The following is a 9,976-nucleotide window of genomic DNA, read 5'->3' as shown; positions in this document are numbered from 1 at the left end:
TGAGTGGCCAGAACAGTTTTTAAAAGTGAGAAGTATGCTATCTCAGAAGTTAGGGTAAAAAGAAATTCCTAGTCCACAAAGTGAATTGTTGCAAATATCATGGAAGATGAAGGTTTCACATGTAGAGGTCATTGATGATTTAAGAGTAGTTTATAGACAAGTCAGATTGCAGTGGGTTGGATAGTGAGTGGGAGATGAGGAAGCAGAAGCAAGGGTATAGGTTAAGGACTTCCCTGGTTAGGGAACTAGATCCCACGTGCTGCAACTGAAGATCCCACATATTGTAACTAAGACCTGGCACAGCCAAATAAATATTTTCTTAAAAAAGAAATTCTCTCTTTCTTAAAAAAAAAAGCGGGAAGGGGGGGTATAAGCTACTTTCCCCAAAGTTTTGCAAAGTAGAGGAAATAATAATGCTGTATACATAAGTAAGGAATTTTATTAGTTATTATTATCAATTACTTAATAACTCCTTGCTCCCATATTACTTGAATGTCACACTTCCATCATTTCTCTGGTTACCACTACCTCTATTGCACCAGTGTCTCTCCCCAAATCTAACATACCTGAAAGCACAGAATATTGGTTATTTGGGTTGTGGATGACTTGTTTTACTTGGTTGAGTGTTCTGAATGCCTCAGATTCTGTCTTTGAAAGATGGGTCATAGACCACCTCTGTTGCCCCAACTCCATTATCTGTTTTCCACAAATACAAATAAGCATTCACTTCCCAGACCAATTCAGCAAAATATGGGAGTTCTTTGGTTCTTGGCAAGCCTAGTACCCTGTCTACTTAGGCTCCTCCCCTTCCTTCCCCCAAACTCTTCGTGGGCAGATCTCAGAGAAGAATGAGCTGCCACTCTAAATCTTCTGGAATATAATGTCCCAGATGGAGAGTCTGCACAGTTCTGCAGTGAGCTGAATCAGTCTAGCCTTTTTCCAGCGAGGGCTGGAGATAATCAACACCGCCGCCGTCCACCTGTGCACAGGAAGATGCCTACAGCCACTCCAGTGACGATGAAACAGCCCACCAGGACGCCCAGGACCAGTGAAGTGTAGGAACGGCCTGTTTGGCTTCCTGCTGAACGTGGGAAGAGTTAGCTTGAAGAACATACCCCGAAACAAGTGAGTCCCTGGTTTGAGTCAAACCCCAAAGGATTTCTTCCCCAAAGGAAGTAGGGGAGGGGCTAGTTTACCAATTCACTTATGTGTGTACTCAGTCCCAAATCGCCAGCCCTGGGCCTCCTGTTGTTCAAGATATCCATCTTTCAGTTCCACCCATTTGCCTGGAACCCACCCAACACATAGGTCCCTCCCTGAGCCCATCATACCTTTCAAGTTGTTCATGGTCATGTGTTTCTGTACGTATTGCACACAGGTGTCCTGTAGAAATTCCCGCAGTTCGTACCGAGTACGATTGTACTTGTTGAGCTGCTCAACCGTGTAAGTGACCACTCTGGACTGTGCATGAGGTTCCGCCACCCATGAGGCTGTCTTTGGCTGGAAATTTACAAAGGAGCTCCCATTCACAGCCACTTCGAAGAAGACACGGGCTTCCGAGCCCTCAGGAGGCAACTCGCAGCCCAGGAAGCAGCGAATGGTCAGAGGAACTGTAGGTAGGGGATTCAGGATCAGGGGACAGTGTGGAAAAGGTGTTAGGTGTGAGGGGGAAACGGGAGTTCAGGGTGCAAGGTGGACCAGGGACAGGGACTCCCAACAGGGATTACCCCGAAGTCTTGCCCAGCAGGAAAAGGGCCTGACGGACAGTACAGTACGTCAGCTAGGATACCGACTTTTCTCCAGCCTCAAGCACCCACCCAGCAATCAGCAAAGGCAACGCCGGGCGGGCACACCCATCCCAGAACTCGGCCCCGCCTCCTTCTTCCATAAGCCCGCCCCCTCGTTATGGCCCGCCCACGGGCCACGCCTCCCACCTCAAGGGCCCGCCCCCGCCAGCCCCGCCCCCGTGTGCGTCACTCACAGGTCACGCCCCGCTCCTGGTGCACCACCTGCACCAGGCCCACGAACTCTTCCAGGTAGCGATTCAGGTAACTCTTCGTGAGTGCCCAGCTGTCGGGCTCCTGCAAGGGCTGCAGCTGTTGGATCGAGACGTTGTGGCCTGGGCCTTCCAGCACGTGCGTCAGGACCCCCCCCAGCGTCGCGTTGCCCCGGTGCCACACTTGAGAGGGGTTGCGGAAGTAGGAGACCTGGGTCATGTGGAGGTCCAACGGGCCTGGGGGCGGGAGTAAGAGCGTCGGGTCCCGGCCGGCGTGGGAGGGTCAGCGTGTAACTCGAGATAATAACCCCCCACCCAGAGGTCAGCCGCCCACCTCCTTGGTCCTTTATAAACATAAATTGCCCTCCCACCCTTCCACCCATTTGACGCTGTCAGTAACCCTGTCAGGAGGGCAAGAGGTTATTATCTTTGTTTTACAGATGAGGAAACTGAGGCTAGACGTGCAGAAGCCACTTGCCCCGGGATAATCCATACGAGTGGAAGAGCCACTCTGACCTCCTTTCAAGCTCTCACCCCTTCCCCCCCTCCACCGCCCCCCGCCCCGCCCCGTCATTTCCAGTTGGTTATTAAATCCTGGTGGCTCAGACACCTGCAATGAGGGAGACCTGGGTTCAATCCCTGGGTCTGGAAGATCCCCTGGAGAAGGAAATGGCAACTCACTCCAGTATTCTTGCCTGGGAATTCCCATGGACAGAGGAGCCTGGCGGGCTGCAGTCCATGGGGTCGCAAAGAATCGGACACGATTGAGAAACTAACATATTTTCACATGAAGACCCAATTTCATCTCCTGTTCTCTGCCTCTTCTGCCGCTGCCCTACTTCAGGCCTTAGTCGTTCTCATCTGGACTGGAGTAGTGATTTCCTGGTCCCCTCTACTCATCTTCTAGTCTCACCCCTTTTTATCTGACCTCCACCTGGCCCAGAAATAAGATTACATCCTTCTGCTTAAAATCTTCCAGGGACACACTCCTCTATCAACAGCAACAATAATAGCTATTAAGTGACCTGGGCACTATACTTTACATGCACTATTATCTTATTTGTGCCTTCCTCCCATTAAGTTGATGTAGTAGCTACTATCATTAACCCCATCATATGGAAAAACAGACAAGTGGCATAGGAGAGTTAAGGTTAGCATGCAGGCTGTCTGAATCCAGCACTCTTAGCCACTCAACTACACTGTCTTCCCATAAGCTATATGTCTATAGAATCAATCCAAAGTCTTTAGCCTGACATTCAAAGCTTCCCAAAGGCTGGTTCCCTCCCCCGCCCCCCCCCCCCCCCCCCCCACGCAGCTCTTTTGGTCTCTTCCCTGTGCTTAGATAGTACATCAGTACTTGGAGTCCATCATGCTGCCTTTCGGCTCACATGTGAATAGCATGGCAGGGTTGCTCTGCCTCTTGGCGAACTTCTATTTGTGCTTTAAGGCCCAGCTCTATTGCCCTCTTCTTGGAGAAGTTTTCCTATTGCTTCTCCTCTTTACCCTCTCATACACAATGGGTCAATTCCAGCGATCCCAGATTCTGCTTAACTGTCTTCAAACACACAGATTTCCATCCCTCTTGGCTCTGGAATCATGTCTGGTTATCTCTGCCTCCTACACCTGCCAAGGGCCTGGCATGGAATTGGTGCCCAGAGAATGTTTGAGGAGGGAATGAGTCCAGGATTGTAAATCTGTGTGTGGGGGTGTGTCTCTGTCCATGTCTGCATCTGAGAAGTTGTGCTCTGTATCTATAGATGTGAATAAGTATATCTGTGTGGGTCACCCCCGGACAAGGTTCTTACCTGCTTGGTGACCAGTCTCCTTTGTAAAATGGAGATAATAGCATTACCCACCTTGTAAAGATTTTGTTGAGGTTAAATAAGTCAATACACGTATTAAGTGTAGTGAGCATTCATTGAATACTGGTTATTTGCTCTCTCTCTGGGGCAGGGAGTGGGGGAGACTGAAGCTACCGGGACTGCAGGAGAGGAGAGAGGAGGCCCTTGTGCAATATAATGCAGGGCAGAAACTCCCCTTCTCTGCTTAAATGGAGCCACTGCGACAGCCTGATCCCCGTTGAGTTTTCCCACTGACTACAGCTTGTCTCTCCCCTGAATTTCCCCTCACCATCGTCTCTAGTCTCCTCTTCTGCCTCACAGTTCTCAGATCTAGTCTCTCCCCAAAACTCCCATCACTTCTCCCAGTGTCTCTCATTCCTTCCATCTCCCGTCTCATCTCTTTTCCCGTCTTCCCTAAACTCACCTCCATCCACCATCACCCTCAGACCTCTCCTTCTCCAGACTTCACTCACCCATCTCTCCCCTCTCCCCATGGCTAATTCTCTCACCCTTTCTACCAGCCCCTTTCCCATTTGTCCAGTCTTGTTTCCCCCTAGCCCCCCCCCCCCCACCCCCCATCTCCCCCTTCCCAGGAGCTGAACTGTAACTTCCTCACCTTGGCTTTGGGATACAAACCAGTCCCCAGGATAGCCTGCCCTCTGGAGAGATCCAGCTGGCTGCAGGCCCGGAACCTGGGGGATAAACTTTCCTCTGGTCTTGCCCGGGTACCCAGACAGGCTGAGAGTCGCTGGAACCATCCCAGGACAGGACATGTGCCCTCGACTCACCATCTGAGGCTTCCTGGCTGCAGAGGGCCCCTCCGGGCAGGAGAAGTAGTGGCAGCAAGGGCAGCAGTGTTGTCCACATTCTGTAGCTGAGGTTCTCAGCCCCACCTGGGCTCTTGGCTCTGGCAGACTCGGGGCTCCGGCCGGCTGCTGCCTAGGGGAAAAAGAAATGAGGACTGTCTGGGAGGGGAGGAGGCTGGACGGAGGTGGCTGGAAGGTGGCCAGGGCTTGGGAGGAGAAAGAGGGCGGCAGGCTTATAAAGTGTTATTCTTACCCTGTCTCATTTCCTACTAGGGGGCCGGCCTCCCTCTTCCCCTCCCTCCGCCCCGCCCGGCATCACACCCTCCTTCCCAGACCTGCCTTTTCCCTTTTCCCTGGGCTGCTTCCGAGGAACAGTCAGCGGAAAGGGGGGAGAAGGGCCAGAGAGAAGTCCTGCCCTCGCTGAGTCAGGGGGTGGGGCATCCACTTAGAGCAGACTTTAGGATGTTGAGATCAGCATGTTTCTGGTGGGGAAACTGAGGCCCAGAGAGATGTAAGGAATTACCCAAAGTGTATACATCATGGTGATGACAGAGCCAGGATTAGAATTCAGTTTTCCGATATATTGACTGCATTTTATCGGAATTTTAAATAAATAGTAATTATACAGTCAGGGATCTTGTTCTCAGAAATAGCCACAAAATGAAGATAAAGCTGCTTCATACAGCATTGTTTGAAACAGGGGAGAATTATAAATAATCTACTTCTCAGTAGAGAACTAGTTCCTTGCAGTAATATTTTTCAAAATGAAGTCGCAAACTATTAGCGACTATTAGCAACGGGTTGCTGCTGCTCCTGCTGCTGCTAAGTCGCTTCAGTCGTGTTCGACTCTTCACGACCCCACAGACGGCAGCCCACCAGGCTCCTCCATCCCTGGGATTTTCCAGGCAAGAACATTGGAGTGGGTTGCCATTTCCTTCTCCAATGCATGAAAGTGAAAAGTGAAAGTGAAGTCACTCAGTCGTGTCCGACTCTTCGAGACCCCATGGACCGCAGCCTACCAGGCTCCTCCGTCCATGGGATTTTCCAGGCAAGAGTACTGGAGTGGGGTGCCCTTGCCTTCTCTGATTAGTGGGCAATGAAGACAATTAGGCAGGTTATGATTAGCAGGGTTTTTCCTTTGAATGTAATAGAACAGTATAAAAATTTTCAGTGCATCACCCTTAATCAGGGTAAATATTATTTCATGAAATATTTGTTCAACTGTACCTGTGTGTGTGTATTGATTTTGTGCATGTAGGTTTCTATGATGGATATTAAGTAGCAGTGTAAAGTGTATTTCTTACTCTAGGAAGCAAATACAGTAAGTCCCCTATACACAAATGAGTTCTGTTTTGAGAGTGAGTTCATATAAGTCCAACAAAGTTAGCCTGGGTACCCACTAACACAATTAGCTATATAGTACTGTACTATAATAAGTTTATAATACTTTTCAGACAAATAAAACAAACAAAAAAAAGAAAACGTTTTTAATCTTCCAGTACAGTTCCTTGAAAAGTACAGTAGTACAATACAACAGTTGGCATACAGGGACTGGCATGCATGTTCGAATCTTTGAACATTTGCAACTTGAAGGTTCATATGTAGGGAACTTACTACCAATGCCCACTCTATTTTCATCATATTACTTAGCACTACCTGAAATTATATTACCTACTCATTTACATGTTTATTGTCTGAATGTCCCATCAAAATGTAAACTCCATGAGGATAGAGGCTGTCCATCTTATTTGCTTCTATACCTAGAACAGTGCAAATAATAGCATAATAAATAATAAATATCAGCTAGTGGATGACAGAATGAGATAGTTATAATATGTAGAAATCATCAAGAGTAAGTTATGGAACATTATGTACAGTTTAGAACCACTTACATGTCAACCACGTACACAGCAACTAAACAACCTATTTCTTTGTGGGAGTGAATGAATCTGGAAGGATATACATCAAATACAGCAGTGGTTTATCTCCAGGGAGGGGCCTGAGATTAAGAGAGAATGTGCGTGTGGTGTGTGTGTTAGGGATGGCAATTTTGTAAGGTTTTCTCTATTTTGTGAAGGATTTTGTCATTCTATCTGTTTGAAAATTTTGCATCTTGAATGTGATCATGTATCTCTTATTGAATTAAAAATAGAAGTTTCAGGAACAAACTGTGGTAGAAGAAGGTGGCAAATGATTATGAGCTGATGTATTGACATGAGATGCTGATAAATGAAAAAGGAAAGTGTGGAACAATACATACAGTATTGCTGTGCTGTACTCAGTCGCTCAGTTGTGTCTGACTCTGCGACCCCACTGACTGTAGCCCACCAGGCTCCTCTGTCCATGGGGATTCTCCAGGCAAGAATACTGGAGTGGGTTGCCATGCCCTCCTCTAGGGGATCTTCCCAACCCAAGGATGGAACCCATGTCTCCCACATATAGTATTGGGTTGACCAAAAAGTTCATTCAAATTTTTCTGTAAGATATTACAGAAAAACCCAAACAAACTTTTTGGCCAACCCAATAAAATTCTGTTTATTTTTAGTTTAAAAATTTTACTTCTGTCCATGTAATCCATATATAATTCCATTATTATATTAAAAGAAACTTTATGTGTGTACCTATGTATTAGTATATGCATAGAAAAAAATGCCTGCAAGGGGATTATCAGTAGAGAGTACCTCTGGGAAATGAGATTAGATAAAGGGCTAATGGGGGGATTTTAACTTTTTATTTTACATACTGTTTCTCAGAGGGAGAGTTGATGTCATAGAATTGGGGGCAAACCTTGGGTACATACCAGGCTCCCAGTCTCCGAGCTGAAAATATGCAGGAGTCCATACTCACCTCTCAGTTGTTATAAAACAACATAGAAATAACAAAGTTTTTTCCAGCTCATCAAAACAATCTAGTCTGAAGGAGAAGATGGGCCTTGTTTTCCTGAACTGGGGCTCAGGAAAAGCAGAATTTAAGTCGCTGCCAATTATATTGTCTCATCTTTTATACAAAATTCGGATCAGTTCAGTTCAGTTGCTCAGTCGTGTCCAACTCTTTGTGACCCCATGGACTGCAGCACGCCAGACTTCCCTGTCCATCACCAACTCCCGGAGCTAACTCAAATTCGTGTCCATCGAGTCGGTGATGCCATCCAACCATCTCATCCTCTGTTGTCCCCTTCTCCTCCCGCCTTCAATCCTTCCCAGCATCAGGGTCTTTTCTAGTGAGTCAGTTCTTCACATCAGGTGGCCAAAGTATTGGAGTTTCAGCTTCAGTATCAGTCCTTCCAATGACTATTCAGGACTGATTTCCTTTAGGATGGACTGGTTTGATCTCCTTGCAGTCCAAGGGACTCTCAAGAGTCTTCTCCAACACCACAGTTCAAAAGCATCAATTCTTTGGCACTCAGCTTTCTTTATAGTCCAACTCTCACATCCATACATGACTATTGGAAAAACCAAAGCTTTGACTAGATGGACCTTTGCTGACAAAGTAATGTCTCTGCTTTTTAATATGCTGTCTAGGTTGGCCATAACTTTTCTTCCAAGGAGCAAGGGTCTTTCAATTTCATGGCTGCAGTCACCATCTGCAGTGATTTTGGAGCTCCCAAAAATAAAGTCTGTCACTGTTTCCACTGTTGCCCCATCTATTTGCCATGAAGTGATGGGACCAGATGCCATGATCTTAGTTTTCTGAATGTTGAGTTTTAAGCCAACTTTTTCACTCTCCTCTTTCACTTTCATCAAGAGACTCTTTAGTTCTTTGCTTTCTGCCATAACGGTGGTGTCATCTGCATATCTGAAGTTATTGATATTTCTCCCGGCATTCTTGATTTCAGCTTGTGCTTCATCCAGCCCAGCATTGCTCATGTTGTACTCTGCCTATAAGTACTCTGCATATAAATTTATACAAAATTAGTATGAAATAATTCATACTTGAAGAATTCACTCTTGAAGAATTTTTATCACATACACACACAAGCCCCCAGCACTCAGTGTAAGAAGTAAAATATTACCAGTATAATTGAAGTCCCTTCTATACTCCTCCCTAATTGCATCTCTCTCCCCCATGACCCACCACCAAAGTAACCACTAATCAGAATTTGTTATTTTTTACAGTCTTACACTTCTGTATTCCTGTATGGCATATGCATTTACTCTTAAGTAATATATGATGGTATTCTGCAGAAGTTGGGCCTTATGTAAGTGGTATTGAAGTGCTTGTATTCCTCTGCAATTTGCTCTTTTTCACCTGACATATTAATAAGGTTCATTCACGCTGCCATGTGTTGGTCTATTCATTTCCACTGCTTTATGACATACATGTTTATGAACATATCACAATTTATCCATTTTCCTGTTATTACACATTTCAGTCTTTTTTTCTAACTTTTTGCTATTTTAAACAGCATGAATGTTCTTTTTTTTTTTTTTTTTAGCATGAATGTTCTTATAAACATTTTCTTGTGCATGTGTGGGAGAGCTTTTGTAGATACAAACTTGGGAGTGGAATTGCTGAGTCACAGGGTATATGCACATCTTCAATTTGACTAGATATTGCCAAACTGCTTTACAAAAAGTTTGGACCAGGTTATACCCTAGTAGTGCATGAGAGTTCCCTCATCCATCTCCTGGCCAGCTATAGACATCGTCAGATGTTGGGTGTCAAATGGCACTTGGTTTCGGTTTTCCTTTGCTTTATCTGGTTCCAAGTGAGTTTGTGTATTTCTGCTTTGCCTTTTGTCTCTCTTGGGGACTTGAAGGGTACTTTGGGATGAAGTGTAATAAAGTATATGATGGAACCAATTTGGAATTGAAGGCTGTGAGTTTTTGATCTAAGTAGATAGGGCCTGGGTTCCTGGGATTATTAAAGTGGATCCATACCAGGACTCCCCTGGTGGTCCAGTGGTTAAGACTCCATGCTTACAAGGCAGGGGATGCGGGTTTGATCCCTAGTCAGGGAACTAACATCCCACATGCCACGTGGCCAAAACCATAAATTAAAAAATAAATTAAAATTTTAAAAAGTGGATCCACTCCAATACACACAGAGCTAGTTACAGAGAGGTCTTTCCCACCAAGCTAAGATCTGTCATGGACACAGTGATAACAGCAACAGCTGTTTCCCAAGCACCCTCTTCACACACCGGTGCCCTGAAAATTAAGTAGCAGAGATAGCAATTATTATAGGTAACATTTATCATGGCTAGGAACAGTTTTAAGATCTTTACACAGATAATCTCACATTATTCATATGTCAGCCCTACCAGGTAGGTTTCATTAATGTCATTTTATAAATAAAGAAACAGAGACTTCGAGAGGGTAAAAGACTTACCT

The 9,976-nt window shown here is 45.7% G+C and overlaps 1 protein-coding gene across 2 annotated transcripts; it reads right to left on the bottom strand.

The window, feature by feature from the left end:
- Nucleotides 1-421: 421 nt before the first annotated feature.
- Nucleotides 422-4,880, bottom strand: PROCR (protein C receptor). 2 transcript variants are annotated; one of them, XM_061127133.1, is made up of 4 exons: nt 4,626-4,880; nt 1,982-2,233; nt 1,332-1,610; nt 422-1,081 (listed from the first exon to the last, which is right to left on the bottom strand). In XM_061127133.1, the coding sequence occupies exons 1-4, from the start codon at nt 4,702-4,704 to the stop codon at nt 960-962; spliced, it is 732 nt and encodes a 243-aa protein (XP_060983116.1). In that variant the 5' UTR covers nt 4,705-4,880; the 3' UTR covers nt 422-959. The 2 variants fall into 2 exon arrangements, with proteins under 2 accessions (XP_060983116.1, XP_060983117.1); XM_061127134.1 differs by having other exon boundaries at nt 422-1,078; nt 4,626-4,876.
- Nucleotides 4,881-9,976: the final 5,096 nt, after the last annotated feature.

The sequence above is a fragment of the Dama dama genome, chromosome 23 (genome assembly GCF_033118175.1).
Source record: "Dama dama isolate Ldn47 chromosome 23, ASM3311817v1, whole genome shotgun sequence".
NCBI classification, from domain to species: domain Eukaryota; kingdom Metazoa; phylum Chordata; class Mammalia; order Artiodactyla; family Cervidae; genus Dama; species Dama dama.
This window is presented reverse-complemented; position numbering and strand designations above follow the sequence as displayed.